General features: G+C 35.7%; 1 protein-coding gene and 1 pseudogene across 2 annotated transcripts in view; one reads left to right on the top strand and one right to left on the bottom strand.

The window, feature by feature from the left end:
• Positions 1 to 2,608: 2,608 nt before the first annotated feature.
• LOC144304917 (uncharacterized) overlaps positions 2,609 to 24,847 on the bottom strand; it is a 78,641-nt gene continuing 56,402 nt past the window's right edge. For both annotated transcript variants that reach the window (XM_077883565.1, XM_077883559.1), the window contains one exon: positions 2,609 to 2,883. In XM_077883565.1, coding sequence (XP_077739691.1) covers positions 2,867 to 2,883 — 17 coding nt within the window. In that variant the 3' untranslated portion in view covers positions 2,609 to 2,866. The remainder of the gene's footprint in view (positions 2,884 to 24,847) is intronic.
• On the top strand, positions 6,833 to 6,933 carry LOC144305005 (U6 spliceosomal RNA; annotated as a pseudogene).

Genomic DNA, 24,847 nt, shown 5'->3' with positions numbered 1-24,847 from the left:
CCCGGTCGCCGCAGCATCACGTGGCGGCGGCCAGGCCCCCGCTGTCCCCGCTGGCGGGCGGGCTGGCCTCGGAGGGAGGCCCGGGGGGGAGGGGGGCGCCCCAGGCCCGGAGGGGAGCGCGCCTGCACGTGGTGGGTGGCGGGTGGCAGGTGGCCCGGCGCCCTCGTCGCCAGGGGCCCGCGCTCAGCCCCGCCCGGGTCGCACGGATCCAGGCCTGCGGTGGCGGCGGCGGCGGCGGCAACTGAGGAAAGCGCCCTCTTCCTCCGGGCGACCGACGCCCCATGTCTACCGTATTTTGAAGGCGAAAGTTCCCGAGAGATTTGGGGGTTTTTTGGCAGTTTGATAAATCAGACTCCAAAAGTCTCTTTCCCGGGCCCTCGTTTTCCATGTAAAAATTAATTGCATCACAGGTCTGATCTGGGCAAGAAGCACACTTACAAGGTACTGGCAGATGAATCTCGAGGTCCTTTGTTTGAGACAAAACGTTAAAAGACTAATGTAAATAGAAGAATTTTACCATCTGTGGGCACAACATTTTAAGGCATAATATGTTTTGTAATCTAGCCTAACGTAATTTTATTGGCTATTCTGTGCGGTTCTTACATCAGACACTCTCAGAGGCCCTGGGATCATTTTATATTCACTGGAAGACAGAAAGAAATCCAAAACCTAGTTAAATAAATTGTTCATTTATTCCTTCCCTTTTATGCACCAAGATCTACATGTGGTCATTAATTATAAAGAGACTATTATAGCACCATATTTTCATTCAATACGATGTCCTGGTATACATCAAAGAAGTCCCATAATTAAAACAGAAGGGCCACAATGACAATTAAAATTACAATCTATATGGGGAAAGAAAGTACAGTTCTGCAATTTTTCACCCTGTCACTGTCAGCTGCGCGGAATATTCTGGTCACGTCTCTTGTAAAGCAGCCTAAATTCTTCTTCACCAATGCAACCTCAAAAGCATTATCAGCACCTAAGCAAAAGCCTATGCAAGTATAATTTAATACGAAGCCACAGTTTGCAAGTAATAGCGTATAAAGTGATATTTAAGTGGTGTTTTAAGCACACTTCTGATGGCTACAGCCGCTTTTCCCTGGTAAATGCGTTTTCCTTTGAGTAGTGATTACGAGTCCTGGGTGAAGAGGTCCTGTGTGCAGGTCTGTCTGTAAGCCTTACTTCCAGCTGCCAATCTTTACTTCACAGTGAAGAAAAAGCCACATAGCACCTTGTTCTTACTCTTGTATGCTGTCATCCCCGGAGCCTGATAACACAAAATCATTTCCACATAACACTTCCCTGCTTCTGCCTCTTAAACCTTGAGACCTACACATTGTGCGTGCACTTGCACCCTTGGCAACCGGCTCCCCGGAAGGCCCTTCCTTTGAACCGCCCGAGTCTTCCAGCGGACTCTTTCTAACACTTATCTTGGTAAATATCTGCATTAATGGAGTACAAAGCTTTTTGGTAGCAATATGTATTTGCTACAATTTATTGTCTATAAAAGTCACGAGCAGTGAATTATTACTCTTAAAATTGTGTTTTTCTTTATAATAACTTTAAACCGAGCACTCATATATGAAGCATGCAATGGAGATTGAGAAGGTTTTGTATAATAAAACTGTGACATGGTCATTTTTCCCAGTTTTGCATTACAGAGACACACTCATGCATGGTGCTTTTTAAATTCTTATTATGTGTGAGGTCAGGGGGTCGAATGTCAGAAAGTACTGTTAATTTCACGGGGTTAGGGGAAAGTAAATTCACAGGGAATACAGATCACTTAGCACAGAAAACCAACTCCTCTGAAGTTTGGTTTTACATTTGTTAACCATATCCTTCAGCTGACGAACCATTGAGACCACGGTGACATTCCGGTCCCAGATATAATGGCTTGACATGCTGCAGTGAGAGCGCGGCTCTGACGCCCTGCTCCCCGTGCCAGCCTCACACTTCCTCGGAATCAATGAAGCACTAAAACTCCACACAACTGGAACTGAACAAAGCATGTTGCCATTTGGGCTGTGATGTTTAAATTATAGAGAAAGCAGTCAGGATGTCTTAAAGTTCAATCTGACAAGAAATGTAAAATATATTTCTGTCTTCATTCTCTGGGAAGGTAGCATCTTACCCTGCACAGTATCACTACCCAGAGTCCTTTGGAAGTGGTTCATAAGAGAACATCAGAGACAAAATTCTTGCATTTCAGGGCTCTTTCCCTGATCACAATGACACGTCAGCGTGGGGCAGAGTTTCGGGGGGAGGGTGCCAATAATTGCCTGGATGATACTGCTTTATTCAGTTGGCAGTGTAGGGATATAGTTCCTGTATTTTACCCTTTGTGCTGAAAGAAAGAAAAAAAAAAAAAAAAGGCGAGCCCGCGGGCAGATCCACGGGGCCCAGGTCGTGTCCCCACCCGCCACCAACGACGAGATGAAACAATGGCCCCTCGCCTGCCTGTGGCCGAGGAGCAATAATCAAAATGTGTTTTAACGTGCGGATTGTGAGCGTGCTGTTGAACTCTGGTAAAACCTGCAATTCTCTTTTAAAGAAATAATCCGACGGCTGGTGGAGACAGATGCTAATAGATTTGGTTGGTACTTTCATTTTTATTTTTTTTTTAACAAGATTTTTCAGATTCAAAACTCAGACTGGGCTCAGCTGCCCCCGTATAATTAAATTTTAATGACATAGGCTGAGTGTTTGTGTTTTGGCAGCATGCTTAATACTGTTAGCATTTAAACGGTTACAACTAGACTTTGAGGGGGGCAGTCCCGTTGCAAGCCATAGGTGACGTCCCTCCGAAGACACTGGGCTTCACTGGGAGGCCGCGGGACTCAGGACAGCTAGCCACAGGTCATCCAGTTGCAGTCACTGTTAAACGAATAAATTAGATTACAGTCCTACATACTTGAAATTCCACGGTAGCCCGAGGGCCAATGCTTTTCCATTTTAATGCCTTTTCCCCAGAAGTAACAGTTCTATATGTTTTGTATGCCAAATGGTCTATTGGTAAATAAAAGCAGTATGTGGTGCTGCTCATAAAATCACCCTTTCTCCTCAAATGGCAAGAACAATCCAGAGTACATATTTTAATCAGGAGTTTTTTTTCCCTTTGGAAGAATTATTATTAACTTTGCAGTGGTGTACTTCACTGGCTTCCTTTTGTAATTAAAAACTTTTCCCCCTCAAATCCCCTCTCCAGCAAGCCGCCTGTTGCCTGAAGTTTTAATCCTTCATTACTAGTTAAAACAAAATCACCAATTAGGCACATGAACACGTCTGTATTAATCTCATTAAGGTGATGGCACCAAATAAATTGGAACTATTTTTGTGCTTTTACTGTGTTCCTACGGCTTTATCAGGCCCTGTGGTCATATACAAAGACCTCGAAGCTTAGTCGTTTAGAGTCATTCGGTTGTGGACTGAATGTGGCATTACCATCTATGGCTGAAAATTGCTTTCAGCTTTTAAACTGCACTGACTAGTCTGTAGTTAATCTTAGATCATTCACTCGCAAAATTAAATGAGCCAGAACGATGGTCTTTTTTTTTTTTTTATAAAATAATACATCACAAAACACTTATTTGCCCTGCCCAAAAGAGAGATCAAATTCATTTAAAATCCCATAAACCAGAGTTGTGAATTTTTAATTTTATTTAGTAACAGAGAAATAGAGGGTAAGCTATCTTTCTACAGCACATCATTGCTATAAATTTACATATGGAACATGGTTTGATGCTTAACCAACCTTTAATCTACCTTTGATGTATACTACTTCAGTGAGGTCATGTGACACCCTTATTAATGCAAATGTAAAAAAAGAGTGTTTTGGATCTCTGATGTAATTAGCCATAAACCATGTTAAAAAAAAAAAAAAAAAAGGAGTGCCTACTTGAGTTACTAGAGTTGCATATAAAGTTCACAGTTACCATCACAGAAGAATAACCTTAAGAAACTAAGTTTAAAATTTTTACTTCACTCATTCCTGTATTTTCTGCCCAAGTGACTGTTAAGGACCGTTTTACTATACCGGTGATAGTCAACTAAGTGTTGATTGCTAAATCATTCATTTCATTGGAGTAAAACATTTTAATTTTCATAGGATTTTAACCTGTTTCCTGTAAAAGTAAAATCACATTGGGAGAAAAATGCTAATTGAGGCAGAGGAAATGTGACTTCTTTTCCTTATTAGTGGATGTTATAATCGTTTCAAACATAACCATCTTTTAAATGAAAGCAGTGGATGTGTTTGCTGCTGTGGCTCCCTCCCCTCCCACCGCCGTCCCGCACAATGTGGACCAAATGTATATGTTTTGATTTTGGCAGCCACTAATTTTAGGCTCTAAAAAACTTGTGCCATGTCACAGGAGGGGAGGTCACTTCATCATGCCAGATGGAGGCAAAAAATTCAGATATTTTGAGGGGCTGACCCAGTGTAATTCCCTGGTGGATGACAGGACGTTAAGGTTAGATATTGGAAAATAAGGTCCATGCTACTCTGTCAGTGGGGCTCACGCAAGCTGCCTGTTTGACAGAGAAGGTGGTGTGTGGTCTGGACCTCAAGAAAAAGGAAGTCAGCCACCCAGATCAAAAATTACTCTGTCGGCCATCCAAAAATGATTCTGACATCAGCTTAGAGAGGCAGAAAAAAAATGGTGAAAAAAATGAAAATTGTACTTTATTCCGGGATAGTCTAGGGAAATTCAGGGCCCCGTGATTGCCAAAGCCACATTAGCAACATCTCTTTATTTTTGCTACGTGTTGCAAATGTACCTGACTCAAGTTATGCGATTCCAAAGTTAACCATTCATCTCATTCTAAAAATAGAGTGTCATAAGTATATTACGGGAAAATAAAATGCACTGTCTTTGGACATTCTTTTTCATTTAAACAAAAACAAAAGTCACTGAAATTGATAGAAGCCACTCATTAGTTATATAATTATTTTGCCCACTATGGACATGTCCTTCCCTTTCATTTGTAATCATTTAGAAAAATAATGATTTAGTGGCCAACACATCATACTCATTTCATTGAGATTGTCCCGTCGGTCTTAAAAACTTTCTTGAGACTCCTTGACCTGATTCTAAATGTAACTACATTCCTTAAATCTTATCATATTGCCACAGTAAGGGATACTCTGCTTATATTTTTCAACAAATTTTAATGATTTAAAGGAACTTTAAATCTACCCAAGAAGACGGAGGAAGTAAAAGGTATGTATATGTTTTTAAATATCTTCCAGATATAAGGTGACCATTTAAATACTTCACACTATTAGTTTTTCCATCTCAAGAAAAATATCTGCATAATGTTGTTTATTCTGTAAAATATTCCTTTTTTTTAATAGCCTGAACCAAATAATTTCTCATTTTTACAGGCTTCACTTCACTTTTCTCACAGTGAATAAATTGCAACTTATTTCCATGAAATTCACAGATGACACAGATCTTTATTTTGCATAAAGGCATAAAGAAGTGTCTAATATCTTCAATATTCATCTGCTAAGTGGACATTTGCATTGGGTTAGAACGGAAAAAGAGCCCCAACCCTCCCGCAGTGACAGCTGTACAAAGGGATGACATCTGACAGCTGTGACAGTGCTGAAGGGAAACTCAGATGACTCGCAGCATCCATGATCCAATTACAGCACACATCCCTCTGACAGACCCAGCAGCTTGACTCCAGCGTTTGGAAGGACAGTATTGATCTCTTGTCAGAAACCAGTTGCCTGCCTGCAATTGTGCGTTGCTGAACTTTGAAAAGCTATAGTACCCTCTTAAATGATAGGGGCAGTCAGGTTATAGTATTCAGGTACAAAGAGAGGTGCAAAGGGTATCTGCTAAATGCTCTAAACTTGAACAAATCATAACAATATGACAGTCCAATCATACTCAAGGAGCCCAGCTGATCTAGCTGGCTACTGTCTGTGCTAATGGAAAGACAGCTCTTTGTGTTTAGTGGGATGATCTTACTTGATGAAAAGGCCACTGCAATTAGTGCATGCTGGTTGGCTGTGCTGGGTGACAGCAGCACGGATGGTGTAATGGCAGCTGCCAATAACCCTAACTTCAAGAAAACAGACAATTAGGCCTTTGGTCCTAACACTGTTAGTCCCTCTACTCCAGACCTCTGCTTGGCTTTTACTGTAAATCTCACAAGGGCAATGTGGTACAACCTCACCAAACACAACAACTTGGTCAAGAGGTCAATTACCTGTCTCCTCTTGCTTTCTGTTCCTGACTTCCTTAGACAGACAGACACACACACACACACACACACACACACACACAGAGAGAAAGAGAAGGAAAGAGAGAGACACCCATGCACAAAGTTAACGGACATAAATATTCCTTGTGACTCTAATTTAAAGGAAGCTAATGTGTGAGCATCAATATTTTAAGATGCAAAATTTTAAAATACACTTTTAAAAACAGGGTGGTAAGAGCAAGATGCTAAACTTTATAATGCAGGTAACAGATATCTAATGGCAACCGATCTAATATTTTAAGACACGTGTAACACTCCATATTAAAAAACTATCAAAACCCTAGAATAATTAGAAGTTCTCTCCAGTTTAACTCTATTATTTTAGGATTTGATAAAGATGGATGAAATATGCTAAAACTTAGAGCATACACAACAGTGATAATGCAAGTCATTTCAAGGCTTTTCCTCAGTGCAACTCCGATAGATAAAACGCTTAGCTGGGAGTACAACAAGTTAAATTAAGTACTGGAACACACATAGAAATACTGAAATACATACACAGCAGATTGTACTAGAATAGATAACTCTGTGATCGGGAAAATTCAGTCCAGTGCCCGCTTCAGCAGCACAGATGCTAAAATTAGAATACAGAGATTAGCATGGCCCTTGTGCAGGGATGACACACAAAATCAAGAAGCAGGCTATATTTTTAAACAAATATTCTTTTTTATTGGAGTAATCCTGACACAATGTTCCATTAGGTTCAAGTGTACAACACAGGGATTTGACAAGTCTATGCATTATGCGACGGTCCCTACAAGCGTAGCTACTGTCTGTCACCATACGACACTAATACGACACCATTGACTATATGCCCAATGCTGTGCCTTTCATCCCCATGACTTATTCATTCCATAACTGAAAGCTTGTACCTTCCACTCTAAATACTCTTTATGTACCTCAAATTTAGAACTCTTCTTAACTTTAAAAGTTTTTCTATACTTGTTGAATAGGTAATAAGCATTACTAACTCTAGGTAGGCAGGTGGCGAAAACCAAAGCTATAGAATGGGTATAATGCAAAATGGCAGACTGACGTTTTATAAACCATAGACGTAAGTTTCAGATAGTCAAATGTTGAAGAACAGTTTGGTATATTTAAAAGATAAAATATGAGAACTAAGGCTTCAGAAATGAGCAGAGAGCTAACAATCAAAATCATGAAAAAATAAACTTTGAGAGAGCCGTAGAGCCGAGGAAAACTGAGATGTAATAGTATCTAAGATAGAAGAAAATACATAACCAACATACTTCAGAAATACAAATCCTTAATACACATGCACAGAAACTCATGTTCACTCATATGTAAATAAATGCTATTTAAAACACCTGAGTCACCCAAATATATAAGTTGGGTAATACAAAATTAATGAGAGCATGGAGACACAGACATTCTCATCTTCTTTAGGGGAGTATAAATTGTGACAGTCTTTCTCGAGGTTAATTTAGAAAAATCTATCCGAAGTCCATAGTGAAAAAAATTACTCAAAGATTTCGATGCAAGAACATCCACTGCAGTATTGTTTATAATGAAAAAAATGAAAATAACCGGAATATCTGGCGGGAGGGGATTAAGTGACTTTATCATGTCACATGCATAAAATAGGATAACCAATAAAAGGAATGAGTGGGTTTATGTAAGCTGATATGAAATGTTCTCCAAGACATAAATATAGAATTAATTTATTTGTATGAAAGTGTACATAAAACAAGAACATATATAGGGATATTTAGATATTTATGCATATATATCTGCATATGCATGCTTTATGTATATTAACATTTCTAGAACTACAATCAAGAAACTAGTAATAGTGGTCATCTATTGTGAATTGTAGATGGTAAGATATACTTTTAATTTGTAATACCTTACACTACATGCATATGTATTATTTTGATCATTTTTAAAACTAGTTAATTAGGGATCCCTGGGTGGCGCAGCGGTTTGGCGCCTGCCTTTGGCCCAGGGCGTGATCCTGGAGACCCGGGATCGAATCCCACATCAGGCTCCCAGTGCATGGAGCCTGCTTCTCCCTCTGCCTGTGTCTCTGCCTCTCTCTCTCTCTCTGTGACTATCATAAATAAAAAAAAAAAAAAAAAAAATTTAAAAAAAATAAAAAAAATAAATAAATAAAACTAGTTAATTAAATGTTTTAGTGTTAATGATCTCTTAACCAATATAAAACTATCCTAAACATAGAACCTAAAGAATATGTACTCTTCATTCCTTTGGCAAACTTTTTGTTGTTGTTGTTATCTATTGTAGATGTTAGATTTATGTTCATTTGGGAACATGTAATTAGTAATTTGCCTGACCACAAGAATCTCATGGTCTACTTGGGGAGATTTAAAATAAAAGGGTGCTATGAAGAATGCTGCACATCATAGCAGACATAAGGCACAGGATGTCAAGGAACTATGCCTAGAAGACCCTTGATTTAAGTCTCAGGTGGCAGATGGGGTCAGCCACGTGAGGGCATGCATAGGCCCCAGGATTTAAAGCACAGAAAACAACATGGACAAAGGAAAAAAGGAGCATGCAGGTACTTTGATGTGACTCATCCTCAGAAAACAGATAAGTGGTGAAAGATGAATCTGGAGAAGAAAGTAAATATTTCAAGGGGAAAGATGATGTGTAATGACCAAAAAGACCTGCAAAAGTTCCAAATTATTTCATTCATTGAGATAGTATAATGATGTAGTTTTCAAATATGTTGAAAACTAAGAATCATCTGGGTTCCATATTAAAAAAGGCAGATTCACAAAGTCCAACACAAATTCATCAAAACTGATAATCTGCATGCATAACATGTATTCTTGGTGATCGTTATTATCTGACAACTTCAGAAAACATCCGTAGAAGGTTAAAATATCCATTAGGCAGTTTATCTTTAGCCAAAACTTGATCCACCAGAGAAAAAACGACCAGCCCAAGTGAAAAACTCCATCTTTGAATTTATTTCCACAGTGGCAAATATTAAGTAAAATATATAACACAAAATCTTAATTCCACCAAGCTCTTATTATGAGATGATTGTTTACTTTCTTGATAAATAAGTTTAAAAAATGTATTTCCTTGAAAGCACCTCATAGAATGAAGAAAGTCCATAACCTTTATTCATCTGACTTTTTAGGACAATTTATTGCTAGTCCAAATTATAAAGTAGTATGAACTTATGAACATTTTATTTTTTTTCTTATGAACATTTTAAACTAAATGATTCTACTATGAAATTGAAAATATAGATATTATAAAATTCCTTTGAATAGTTCACATTTTTAACTATTTTCAATCTTACTCTAGTTCCTTAAATTTTTGAATTGTTTTATGACTTTAAAATACATTTCATTCATATTAATTTTACCTTCTCCCCTAAACAGGTGAATCACTTTGCCAGTAACAAATTACTATACCTTAATAGTTACTCTTTTCTAGAAGTCTGGAAATACAGATCTCTTACAGGCCAAGCCACAGCAAAGAAAGAGAAAATGTATTTCTAGCTTCATTTCAGCCCTCAAGATGGTGTGCTTGTTGGTTTGAGTATTAGGCTTCTGTGGTCTAATTGTAGGAATTGATCTCTTTGTGGCTCATTTAACATTGTTCTGCTCCATTTCGAAAGACTATGCTCTTAAACCTGTCCATCTCTCACATACCTGCCATTGGTCAGAAGGAAAATGAGAAAAGAGTGAAGATGATTTCATAGAAAAATACACAACCAATAAATTCAATTCAGTTCAATTCAGTTGAACGAAAATTTAAAGAATTCTATACCAAGGATACAAAACTATGAACCATGAACTGGAACTCAAAGATGTTATGGTTAATAAACACATATAAATATGTAAAAATAAATAATACAGTTTAGTGTAGTAAACATGATAACAGAAATATATACAAGGCACAGGAGACAGGATTATCGAGTGAGAAAATAAAGAAGAAGAATGTATTTATGAATTTAAGATAATTCTGAATGATAAGTAAGCATTCATAAAATTTATATGGTTTCGAGAAAGGTTAATTCTGAGTAGAAAGAGTAGCCTGCCCAAAAGTACATGAAAGTGCACATGTCCAAAAATGAGTATTTAGTATTGATGGAATGTACATTTTGAGGAGGAGAAGAAAAGCTACTCAATCTTACTGAGGCATTTTTTCAATTTTTGAGGTATCTCATTCTGCTATATTCATGCTCCCAGTGAAAATTTCCTCCAAATGCCCATGTACTCATGTAATCTCAGGTCCTAGAGAAAAAAATGTGCAGAGGGACCATGCTGAATAAAATTGCATTATTTATAACTAAGATTCTCAGATAAATTGTTGTGTTACATTAAAAATATCCTAATTTCAGACTTATTATAGAAGGAATCCTGATGCAATCCTAATATTCAATTATAAACTTTTTCCAATAAAATAACAGTGTAAAGAATCACAAAATCTGGAGAAAATCTAACAGTGTATTTTTCACTAGGACTTTGAACAGCTTGTGTAATCTATCCACCCTATGATTTTTTCCCCTATACCACACCTTGGTTCTTGCCTGGATTTTATATCATATCAGCCCTTGAAACAGAGAGAGACAATGGTGCATATGAATTAACAAAGTCCTGGTAAAAGCTCTCATCAATCACTTAGCACTCTGGAAACACCATCTCTTGACACTGTCACCATAATATTGTGTTTGTAACAGTACACATCTAACTTGGGAAACTCTTAAAGTTGAAACAAGTCAATAATTTCTCCCAGGTTTTGGTTCTTTTCTTAATCTAATTGGCATTGTAGGATCATAAGTCTATTATGGCATCCTAGACACTTTACACATCACCACATCGACCACATAGGCAATGCTTGGTCACAGTTTTGGTGGAATGGCATTCAATTCCTCCTGAACCAACGGCAGACATCCCAACAAACCTCTGTTGCCTACAGTTTCTCTACATTCAATGGGAGATTTTCACAAAATCATTTCTCAACCCTATTCCTACTTTTAATAGTATGCATGTCTACCTTGTCCTCATGTTAGGGTACAGCCACAGGTTTCTGTATGAGTCTACAAAACTGCTACATGAGTAATAAGCTTTGTATTTTCATCTGGACTCATTGTCTCACACATTTATGAAAGTGAGGCAAGTAAATCTAGCATCTGTCACCACAGTGTAGCTTATGGGCTGCTTTGTCACTCTACAGACTTAGTTACTCTTAAGGTCCATGGAAAACATTGCTTCCCCTTGAAGGAGAACTTATGTCGGGAAACACCGCTAACAGTAATTTCCAAGTCATATCTGTAAAATATCACTATACGGTTAGCATAGAAACATTCTATCCTGTAGTATGTTAAACCTCACTTACCATACTAACATCTATTGAACACTTACATATGCATGTTCTAAGGGATTTATACACACAATCTATTTTAATCCTCACACTAACTCCTTTCTTAGTTCAAATCTATAAATGAAGAAATTGGGGTTTAGAGAATTTAAGTAACTTTCCCATAGTTAGTACAGAGCTAGATGAGCCATAGCCAAAGTTGGAATATACAGTCTAATTCAAATGTCCTTATTTTTAACTATAAGGTGATTCAACCTCGCCACTCACAGTGATCACACCAAGTCTGATTTGTGTACACAGCAATCTGTCTTACTGTGGCTTTTTACAGCAAACAAAACTGATCAGCTTATGTGATCAAATGTGATTCCCTCATTTCCTCAGAACATCAATTTCTCTAGCAACAGTCACTTAACCAATAAGTCATTTCTAAGTCATGTGATTATCTTCTACATGATAATTAAACATTTTAACACACATCTTTCAAGGTTGCCCTTTGTGTGGGACCCTGGGTGGCCCTGCTGGTTAAGTGATCTACTCTTGGTTTCAGCTCAGATTCAGCTCAGATCTCAGGGTCATGATCTCAGGGTTCTAAGATCAAGCCCCCTGTTGGGCTCTAAACTCAGCACAGTGTCTACCTGATATTCTCTCTTCCTCTCCCTGGACCTCTCTGACTCGAGCTTTTTCTGTCTCTCTCTCTCTCTAATATAAGTAAATAAACTTTTTCCCCCTTTTTAACATTTAAATTAAATTAATTAACATATAACATTATTGGTTTCAGAGGTAGAGGCCAGTGATTCATCAGTGTTATATAATACCCAGTGCTCATTACATCATGTGCCCTCCTTAATGCCATCACCCAGTTATCCCATCCTCCCACCCCTCTCCTCCAGCAAACTTCAGTTTGTTTCTTATGATTAAGGGGCTCTAATGGTTTGTCTCCCTCCCTGATTTTGTCTTGTTTAATTTTTTGCTCTCTTTCCCTATAATCCTGTTTAATTTCTTAAATTCCACCTATGTGTGAAATCATATGATAACTGTCTTTCTTTGATTGGCTTATTTTGCTTAGCATGATACCCTCTAGTTCTACCCATGGCCTTGCAAATGGCAAGATTTCATTTTTTTTTTGGTGGCTGAATAGTATTCCATTGTATATATAAATACCACATCTTCTTTATCCATTTATCTGTCAATAGGCATCTGGGGTCTTTCCATAATTTGGCTATTGTGGGCATTGCTGCTATAAACTTTGGGGTTCAGGCGCCACTTCAGATCACTGCATTTGTATTTTGGGGGGATAAGTAAATAAATCTTTAAAAAAAAGATAAAGTGGCCTTTAAACAAATTAGCCCTTTAAACACATCACAATTATTTAGGCCAGTTTTAGACCTATCTTTATGAAAACATAAGGAACATGGCAGTGAGTGATCCCCAGTAATGGATGTCCTATCTGTCCAAGACTCAAAATCAAATACTGACCTATGTTACCACATATATACTCTGAAGTTTTTATGTTATTTGCTGTGTGCTGCTACCTACTTTCAGCTTTTTAAGAACAAAATTTCGAGGAAAACTTTCCTTGCCATGTCCTCTGCATAGTAGAGTCACATTAGAAACAGCCACCCTTCTACTCTCCAGCCTCCTTGGATTCTCCTTTGACTAGACAGAGATTATGCAGTCATCATCATTTGAAATGACCTTGTTTTCCCTACCAATACAGAGTCACATTAAAATCAAGGAAAAAAAAAAGAGAAATGAAAGAAAAGCATTTTCAGAATAATGTAATCTCTGGTTTTATAATATTTATGAGAACTTTGGTTTAATTAATGCCTGTGTATGCAAACAAAACCTTGTTTTTATAGTTGTTTTTTTAGTAAAATATTATTTTAAACTGTATCTATATACAGTTTAAGATATTAAGAATGTTCCCAAGATAAAATTTGCTAAGGAAACTACAGGAAATTCAGTATAGACTTTGTGTATGTCAATCAAGCAGAATAAAATATTTGGCTCCAAAAAAAGTCTTGGCAGATTTTGCCAATAAAGAGATTTGATAAACACTAAGAGAATACTTGCCAATGACAAATCTAGAAACTAGTATATAGGGTATCTTTTGGATTGAGCATATTATTATGCATATAAAAGAGATAAAATAATTGTTCAAATTCTAGATCACTAAGGAACAAAAAGAAATAACAGTGGAGAATTGTGAAACAGATTTACATGAAAAGACTTGCCCTTTATATTTTGTGTTGACATGTTATTCATCAATATAATTTTTATAAATACTATTATCTGAAAATTCATAAAGGGGCACACACAGGATGATATTTTGTTATTGTCCATCTGTACTTTCTGGTTAATGAATAAAGTCATACTAATTTAAATGACCATAACAAATATCTTAGTCTTTGAAAATTGACAGAATTAGTTTTACATATTTTTATTCATTTGTTTCAATTTGTGAACTGCAACCCATGGCCTCTGAGTACATGTGCATGATAAAATTATCAGAAAACAAATTATAAATAGTAATCACTGACCTCTTTCTTAGCCACTGAACTTTATCAATGGCCTGACCCAAGATCCCAGGCCTGGAGGCCAATCAACTTTCCCCTATCAGTTCATAAGGCAAATAAATTTCTAAATATAATCCCCCACATGAAGAACTGCCAACCTCTAGTTTGATGAAGCTAAGATTTACTGAATGTTGTCTGTAGTAGTTATACAGCAAATTTTAATTATGAAAATATAGAAGCACAATTTACTACAGTGATCTTATGGGAACTAGTTTATGCATTTAATTCATTTTTTTCTAAGTCAATTTACACCAAAAATACAATTTGATCATTTAGAATTTCTATTCTAAAAATAAGTTTACTTCAAGAAATATAGTTTATTTTTAATAAAACTTCATATTGACAGAATTAGCCTAACAACTATTGGCCTGAAAGCTATAATAGATTCTGAATTTTTCAGCTGTTGCATTTTCCACACTTAAATATAGTGGTGAGAATTCTGGGGAAATACAAAATAGTTACCTGATATTTTGAAATAAAAGTAAATACTTCCTTTTACTCTTTAATATTTAATAATTGCAGTTATTGTTTTTCTTCCTATCTTTCTCCACGTTTATGATCTTTGCAACACTTTGATGTCATTCAAAAGTACAAAATATTTGTTCATTAGGACCTTACTCTCAAAGAATAAGAGATGAGGGACCATGAGGGAAAGAAAGAACACGGACAGAGAGTCAGAAAACATGTCAAGTCCTTCTTTAAAACTGTATTCACGTGGAAGTGGAGTCTCCTGGATTAGATCAAAACAAATGAAGAAATAGTGAAAAACTGCACAAACTCAAGGCTTAAAAAGAGTACTATTAAGTATTCAGAATGTGTACTATAGGTAAGGGAAAATTTTGATATTTTAAAGTAAGATTTTTTTGAGTAGTTAAAGAAAGATAATCTATCCTAGGACAAACATGAAAAGATGTAACATATTTATATGGAGACAGAAAACACCAAGAAGAATCAACACAATATTGAAAAAGAAAAACAGAGTTGGAAGACTGATGGTACATGACTTCATGACTCATTATAACGATACGGTAAACAGAACAGTGTGGTGTTGCTAAAGAATAGACAAATAGATCAATGAAATAAAACACAGAGCCCAGAAATAGACTCACATAAATATGGTCAACTGATCTATGAAAAACACGCAAAAGCAATACAATGGAGCAAAGATAGTCTTTTCAACAAATGGTACTGAAACAACTGGACATATGCATGACAAAAAGTCAATCTAGACAGAAAACGTATACCTTTCAAAAATTAGCTAGAAATAGATCATGGGCTTAAATGTAAAACACAGAACTATAACACTCCTAGGAGATAACATAGGGGAAAACCTAGGTGACCCTGGATATAGTAAAAACATTTTAGAAATCTTTGATAAGCTGGACTTCATTGACATTAAAAACTTCTGCTCTCTGTAAGACTCTGTTCAGAATGAGAAGATAAGCCACCAATTGGGAGAAACGTTTTTAAAAGATACAGCTGTTAAAGGACTTGTTATCCAAAATGTACAAAGAATTTGTAAAATTCAATAAAAAAACAAATAAACCAATTAAAAACTAGGCCAAAGACCTTAACAGGCATCTCACTAAAGAAGGTATGCAGATGGAAAATAAGCAAATGAAAAGATATTCCAAATCATTAAAATAACAATGAGATCCCAGCACAAGCCTATTAGAAAATCCAAAATCCAAAATGCTGGCAACAACAAATGCTGACAAGGAGGTGGCACAACAGCAACTCTCATTCATTGCTGGTAGGAATGCAAAATCTTAAGATCACTTTGAAAGACAGTTTGGTGATATCTTCCAAAGCTAAACACACTCTTACCATGCAATCCAGCAATTGCACTCATTGATATTTACGCAAAGGACTCGAAAACTTATGTCCACATAAAACCCTGCACTCTCATGTTTATAGCAGTTTTGTTTCTAGCTGTTAAAACTTGGAAGCAACCAAGATGTCCTTCAGAAAGCAAATGGATAAATTGTTGTATATCCAGACAACGGAATATTGTTTAATGCCGAGAGAGAAAGAGAGAGACAGAGAGAGGCAGAGAGAGAGAGAAAGAGAGAGAGCTAGCTATCTAACCATGAAAAGACATGAAGGAAACTTAAATGTATATCACTAAGTGGAAGAAGCCAAAGACTACATACTGCATGATACCAACTATATGACATTGTGGAGAAAGCAAAGCTATGAAAATAGTAAAAAATCAGTGTAGGGGAACCTGTCGGCAATGTATTCAATAATATGTCACAGATATGTTCAGAAGTATTTGACTTTGAAATGACATTAAAACCAGGGCTCAATATTAGTATCCAGTTCCAACTTTTGTTAGAAGTTAAGTTACTTTGGGTTGCCTGGGTGGCTCAGCGGTTAAGCAACCGACTCTTGGTTTTGGCTCAGGTCATGATCTCAGGGTCCTGAGGTCCAGCTATTGGAGGGTTAGAACTTACTGTCTCAACCTCAACCTCTGGACTGGGCAAGGGGGCCTGGAGATTGAATCACTCACCAATGACCTATTATTTAATTGATCATGCCTATGTCATGAAGCCTTCATAGAAACTCAAAAGGAGAATGTTCAGGGAGCTTCCAGGTTGGTGAACAAATGGAGGCACTGGGAGCATGATGTGCATCCACAGGGCAGGGAAGCTCAGTGCCCTTTCCTTATACCTTGCCCTATGCATCTCTTTCGTCTGGCTGTTCCTGAGTTTCCTTTTATAGTAAAAAGGAATATATATATATTTACTATAGGAATATATTTACTATAGGAATATAGTAATTAAAATGTTTCTTTAAGTTATAGAGTTAGAACTGCTCTAGCAAATAGATCAGACCTGAGGAGTGGGTCAAGGGAACGTATGATTGATAACCAGTTGAGAAACCTCAGCTTGCGATTGGTATCTGAAGTGTGTGTGTTGTGGGGAGGGGCCAGAAGTTCTTAACTTGTGGGATCTGATGTGATCTCTGGGTAGATAGTGTCAGAATTGAGTTAAATAGTAGGACATTCTGCTGGTGTCTGAAGAATTGCTCGCTGGTATGGAGGAAACCCTCCACCCCCTGTACACACACACACATACACACACATACACACAAGTGTTGGAATTGGATCTAGAAACCCAAAAGAGCTTGTCATTGTAAAAGTAGTTTTAAAAAGTCCTTCTTGGGACACCTGGCTATCTCAGGCATTAGAGCATGTGACTTTTGATCTCAGGGCTGTGAGTTTGAGCCCCACATTGGGTGTAGAGATTACTTAAAATTAAAATCTGAAAAAAAAAAGTCTTTCTTGAAGAATATATTAAGTTTCAAACATGAGGAAGCTAAGATTTTTCTCAAATATTCCTCATATGTGTGATTTGAATGACAAACATCATCTGATTCTGATTCCCTAACTGGTAAATTATAATTGTTGACCTTAAAATGAAAAGGGGAAAAGTGCTGAGGCAAGCAAAGCATAGCATTCTTGTTTCAGTATATACTTTTCTTCTTTTCTCCAAATGTGCGCTTAATTTTCAGAGTAGCATGATAACTTCTCTCAAAAGCCATCATTCTTCCCCAAATATTCGATAGGTGACAAATTTAAATCTTAGCAAATAGGCAAACTTGGAACCTTAGGTTAGAATACAGGTAACTTACTTAATCCTTAAGAAATGAATATTTAGCAAAAAGAAATGGACCTAATTATTCAGAGGATATCATTTCAATTCTGTTTACTTCTTACTAGCATGTACTATCAAAACTGACCAGAGTTATTCCTTGAGAATTTTATCTACTAATATCATTCTAAGATATTTTTGTTGAAAAAACCACCCAAATATTTTCTTGTGATCTTATATCTTTGTTATAAAGTTATAGAGACTACTATAATAAAACATCAAATCTAAATATAACAGTAATACCAATAAGTCTGGAAGCGCAGATTTTTAAAAATTCTCCCAACTTAAAGTATTGCTTCTTATTCAACGCAGATTCCTCTCCCCCTAAATATCTGTGATGATATAAAACCAACACAATAATTAAACACTAATCTAAGGCATGCTTTGGTTGTATTGAGAAGTTTAGGAAAGAAGAGGTGAGAGGGAATCTCTAACAGGATTGAGACCAGAGTACCACACAGGAGGGAACACAAAACAAAAATCTTTTGCCAGGAGCAAAATTCTATACCTACAATGACCCTCACTCCTCTGGAAGGGGGAAGTAGAAATGGTTATTTTACCAGCAGGACTCAGCTGAAAATACATACATAAAATTAGACAACTACTGCTGATTATTATCCAATCCTTATTAATTTGCCTCATTAACTGAGAACCAACAATGGACTGAGCACTGTCAAAGTTTTATTTTAGTATACACAAAGATTTTGTGGGGCACTTGGGTGGCTCAGTCAGTTAAGTGTCTGCCTTTGGCTCAGGTCTTGATCCCAGGAGCCTTGCATTGGACTCCCTGCTCAGTGGGGAGTCTGCTTCTCCCTCTCCCTCTGCCACTCCTCCTGCTTGTGCTCACACACTCTCTCTCTGTGTCAAATAAATAAATAAAATCTTTTAAAAAGAAAGGTTTTGCATTAGTCAGAATATGGTTAGAATTACAGATAGGGACAAATAATAAGATTTTGCCAAGATATTACCTCCTCCTTGAAAATTTTATTGGTTATCCATAGTGTAAAAGAACACCTTAAAATTTAGTGGCTTAAAACATTAATAATGTATTATTCCTCACAAATCTGATGGCTGGCTATATAATTCCTCTGTCGGATTTACTGTCACACTAGAGACAGCCAGGATGGAACGTTGAGGATAACCTCACCAACTACCCGGCTCCTTTTCCCTCCACAGGGTCTCCAACTGGCCTCTAGGCTAGAAGGACGTTTTTTACATGGAAGCCATAGGGCAGCATTTCCAAAGGATGAAAGTGGAAGCTTCAAAACCTCTTGAGAAGTAGGCTGGGTGGTTCACACGATGTGATTTCCACATTACATTGGCCAAAGACTAGACCAGATTGAAAGGATTAAAGAATTAGCCACATTTTTTAATGGGAGATGGCAAAATACTGTGACTATGTTTTCAATTTACAACAGAAATAAATAAGTTTTTTTTTCATAAGTACATAGTAGGTAATGAAGTCTTTGTTGATTGATAAAGATCAGAACTGTGTGTCTAACAGGACAGCTGGTTTGCCTGCTTCCTCTGATTATTCCGTTTTTACCTTATATTGTTTTCTTATGATGAAACTGCATTATGGCAAGACTTTGAATATTCTTCCATAGTCTTATAGAAATCACACAAATAAGGGATTCCCGGGGGGCTCAGTGGTTGAGCACCTGCCCTGGCCCAGGGTGTGACCATGAAGTCACGGGATCCAGTCCCACGTTGGGATCCCTGCATGGAGCCTGCTTCTCCCTCTGCCTGTGTCTCTGCCTCTCTCTCTCTCTCTCTCTCTCTCTCTCTCTCTCCCTCTCTGCGTGTATCTCATGAATGAATAAATAAAATATTTTTTTAAAAAGAAGTCAAAGGAAAATAGAGTAAAAAATATCAAATCACTTAATAAAAGAACAGAATTTAAAGGGATATATCTACAAACAAAAATAATTTTTATATATTGGTTGGCAAGTTTAGAAAGTGCTTTTAAGTATTAAACTATTTGATTTGATTCTTATAATTACTCCCTGCAGAAGAGAGAAAAAGTATTTTTACTCCTATTATACAGCTTGAACTCAAATATTTAAGTGATTGTTCTGAGAACACATTCTGAATAGGTGGCAGAAGCAGATCTAGAATTAGGTTTGTTTGTTTTTTAATTTGGGTTTTCTAAGTTTAAAAATTGATCCATTATGTTTCCATACTAAGTGAAGTTTATCTCTTTCATCTAATGAAAAGTTACTTAGAATATGAATACTTAGAACACTTTCTGAACTTTTTTTTTTTTTTTTACTTTTCATACTCTTTATGGTCTTTCTTCTTTCTTCTTTCTATCTTTTAATTCTCTTTTAGGAGGATAAAGTCTGATTTTTGTTTGGTTAACCATTACACTCATAGTGGTGTGCTTCCTGTGAATGGATATAACTGTCTAATAATTATGATAATGTGGAATACCAGAGGTCTATGGACAAACTAATCTAATTATTTTAATCAAAAATTACTCATATCATCTATTTCTTATTGTTTGAGATCTGTATTTTACAAATTAAAAAAATAGTATATCCTTACTTAATTCAAAATGAATACACAAATCTAAAACGGTTTCATTTGTTTCAAAAAATTTAATGTTAATTCATATAAATATATACAGTTACTCTAAAAGAAATAATACCTTACCTAAAATATTTATTTTGATCACTTCTTATACATAAAAAAGATTATATATCAAAACTATTAATTTGGAGTTATCTATTAATATTTAACTAATTTAGTATCAACTATGGTTTTAAGATTCTATTGTCACTGGATATTAAAAATTAATTCAGGACAAAGGTGTCAAGGAATATTAAGTTATAATATACTTGAGAAAGATACAATGTAAGTATCACATTAGGAGCTTCTTTACAATTTTGGAAAGCAAATTGTTAACTTGTTTAGACTAAACCATGCTGAATATTTAAGAGTGAAGAAAATGCCTTTTTACCACTTAGATCATAAAATTAGTGAGCTATAAACAGCTACAAAGCATCTGTACTGATGCCCACTTATTTAAAAAATGACATTAAAGAAAATGAGTCATGGAATTTTAGACACACACCAACATATGAAACAACGGATTTTATTATAATGTGTCGTATAATGGAATCCTTAGAGTATAAACTTACCTGTGGAAATGTGGAGAAAATATCACAATTGACTCAGCACATTTGGAAATTAAAGACAACTAATTGCGACGCACTAAAATTTTGCAAACAAATAATTTACATTACCTGCTCTTATGCAAAATTTACTTCTCTCAGCGGATATTTACTATATACACTATAGTAACCATAACCAGTAGTTAAGCAATAGATTATCACCATTAGACAATTCACATAACTTTAGAAAATAGGATTCTATCAACATATTAAAAATATTCATCCCCAAGAAATAATACATTCTCAAAAAAGTCAGGTAGAAAGAATGAGCAATGGTAGAATTCAAGAACAAAATGAGTAGGAGAGAGAATGTCATATTACATTAGAACAGCTATAACAATTATGAACCTTTATGACCTAAATAACATAGCAATAAATTACATCATGAAAAAAAGAAAAAAATTAAAAATACAAAGAGAAATTTAGGAAAAATATAATTACTATCTCTTTATCCAAAAGAACAATAAAACTAAAAATGATGATAAAGATTTAATTAACAAAATTAGGTAACATAAATACACTTGTATACACAGGCCATATTCACAAACACTATATAAACACTATATAAAACACCTTCCATATATTTGTGGAACATTATAGATCTCAATAATGACAATTTCTACCCACAAACTGAGACTTTTGCAGGTGACATTTATGATCTGCACAGAATATAAAGAATAACTATTTTGAGACACTAAAAGCTAACCAAATTCAGACAGAAATAGGGAAGCCTGGTCCTTGAAGAAAGGGTACTGTACTGGATGGGACTTGGATTTATACAGTTTTTACATGACTGTATCCTCCAGTTCCTGAAGTAGAGGGCAGCTCAAACCGAAGTAGAAAGGCACAGTCCCTAAGAAAAGAGAGTCCTAAGGAAACAGAGGATACAATTTAGGGTTTCCTAAATCGTTGGGAAATGAAGGAAGAAATCCCTGGAAGGAGATAACCAGAGAAGGAGAAGTCATAAAATTTGCATATAGATGCTACCGAATTCCTTGTCTGACCCCTAATCTTTGCATGCATAAGGAAGGTTTCAAGGTGAGGTGACATAGCTGGAAGGCTAAAAACCGTGCAGAGATTTCACCTTCTGTCAAGTAAGTGAGAATTGAGTTTGAGTGCAGCCAAGTTAACTGCATAGCAGATCAAAACAATACACTTCAAAAGAAGATAAAATACAGAGATTCTACAACATATTTAAGGAACCACATAGAGCTGACTCAAATGGAAATTTAACAATGGGTTTAAAGCAATTATAAGTCTGTTCAAGAACATAAAGAAATATATAATCATAAAAATGCAAATATGATAATATTCATAATAATGAAAATAGTTCAATTTAAAAACCATAAGTATAACATACTGAAAATGTTTCAAGTATGAAAATTAAAAAACTGAATAAAACCAGAGTCCCTGAAAAATGATAAAGAAAATTAAATATTTTGAAATAAATAATGAAATATACCACATGAATATTTTAAGGACACATAAGACATTGCCTAAACAATAACAAAAATGAGTGCAGAACATTTTGAAGGAAAAAACTCCAAGAAAAATTTAAAAAGTTAACAAAAAATAAGCAAAAGTCACTGTTTTAAAAATATTTGTAATATATATTTACATTTATATATTATTTCTATATATATTTTTCATATTTATATTTACATAAAAGCCTTAATAAGGGTGATCAAAGAAAACAAAGAAGTGAAAATTGTGAGGGGTTTTCCATTTTCCCCATCTTTCTGCTTTGAGGGCAGCATTGGACATGGTGTTATATAGCAGTATACCAGTGATGGAACATCATGAGAGAAAATTCACTTTTCTGGCCAGAGAGATTAGGAAAAGCAGAATTTGTGATCCAAATACATGGGTGGAATCCCTGTTAATTTTTTTTTCTACTTTCTTTTCTCTTGCTGCTTTGCCCTGAGAGTGACCAGAGTGTGGAACTGAGTAGCAGTGGAACTCAGAACTAAGTTTCTGAGAGAAACCTTATTTTTCTAGCTAAAGAATCAAGAGAAAGGGTTTCTGAGAACTGGATAGTATTAGAAAATTTCCAGAGGTATGATCTGGAAAAAAGGATATCCTAATTCTGTGTATGAACTGGTAAAAATCCCAGACTTCCGATTTGATATGCACAAGATCAAACCAAAGCAATAGAACAAGCTGAGAACTGAATCAGATAATTAACTACAGCCCAAATCCAAGACTCTAACCTTGGAGAGGAGTATGGGCAAGCTAGAACTGAGACAGTAGGAGAGGTTCTAAAAACTGAAGCAACATTAGAACTATTTGCCACAGATTTGAGGTCTGTGCCTAACCAAGTCGATTGTCTACTGAAACAGATAAGATCAACACTTCCCACAAGATAAGAGGAGCAAAAATTTTAAATTTTCAAGATAAGTCCAAAATTACCTGGCATGTAAATAATCAGAAAACTATGACAAATTCCAAAGGGAAAAGATAATTGATGTCACCTTCAAAATAGCCCAAATTTTGGAGCTATCAGTCAATGATTTAAAAGCACCTGTTATAACCATGCTCTCTAAAGTAAAGATAAATGCTTTGAGATAGAAAGGTAGAAGTGTTCAGATAAATAAAACCTGTATTTAAAAATGAAAAAAAATTAATACTAAAAAATACAATATGTGCCATTAAAGGATATTGACTTGATAGAATCAGGATGACAGAGGACATGGTTCATTCACTTAAAGATAGATCAATAAAAATAATGAAATCTCAAGAACAAAAATAATTGAAAAATAATAAAACCTTAGAAATTTGGGAGGCAATATCAAATGATGTAGCATTTATCTCAGAAGGAAAGAAATTCATGCAGAAAACATATTTGATGAAATGGTGACCACTGTTCAAATGTGGCAAATGGCATACATTCACAAAAATAACAAATTCAGCAAACCTAAATAGAATAAACTTAAGGAAGAGGATTCCCAGGTACTTCATAAGCAAAACATTGAAAAACAGAAATAAAGAAAAAATATTAGAAGCAATCAGAGAAAATGGCATGTTAGAGGTTTACACTGTTTTAAATACCAGTGGATTTCTCACCAGAAATACAAGCCAGGGGCCCCTGGGTGGCTCAGTCCATTAAGTGTCTGCCTTTGGCTCAAGTCATGATCCCAAGGTCCTGGGATTGAGCCCCAGGTCAGGCTTCCTTCTCAGCGGGAAGCCTGCTTCTTCCTCAACTCCCCACTCACATTCTCTCTTGCTATCTCTGTCTCTGTCTCTCTCTCTCTCAAATAAATAAACAACATCTTTAAAAAAATCATACAGGCCAGAATATATTTAAAATATTGAAAAAAATTGTTAGTCCAATATTTTATACCCATAAAAATGTTATTCAGAAATGTTGGTGAAATGAAGTTATCCTAAAATGAAGGATAACTAAAAGAATTTCTTTCCAAAAGATCTTCTGTAGAGCAAATAATTAAGTTCCTTAGGCTTAAGGAAAATGATAGCAGAAGAAAACTTAGAATTTCAGGAATGAAAGAAAAACAAGAGAAATGGTAAATATCTGGGTACATTTAACAATATTTTTCTTCGAAGTTATTTAAAATATATATACATAATTACAAATGACTGTATATAATTAATATTATGAATGAATATTATGAATAAATATATTGAGTGTAATGAGAGTAAAAATTCTCACCTTTGGGAATTTGAATTATTGGTATGAACTCATGATCTTTAAGAAAGAAAAAGATTAATGGATAGATAGGAAAATGATATTTTGTATGTCATATTCCCATTCTTTGGCCTCTGAGACAGCCTAGGAGCAATGATATAGGTAGTAATAAGCACACATAACACCCTG

This window comes from Canis aureus, chromosome 34, assembly GCF_053574225.1.
Source record: "Canis aureus isolate CA01 chromosome 34, VMU_Caureus_v.1.0, whole genome shotgun sequence".
Classification (NCBI taxonomy): domain Eukaryota; kingdom Metazoa; phylum Chordata; class Mammalia; order Carnivora; family Canidae; genus Canis; species Canis aureus.
The sequence above is the reverse complement of the archived record's forward strand: the minus strand, read 5'-3'. Positions and strand labels throughout refer to the sequence as shown.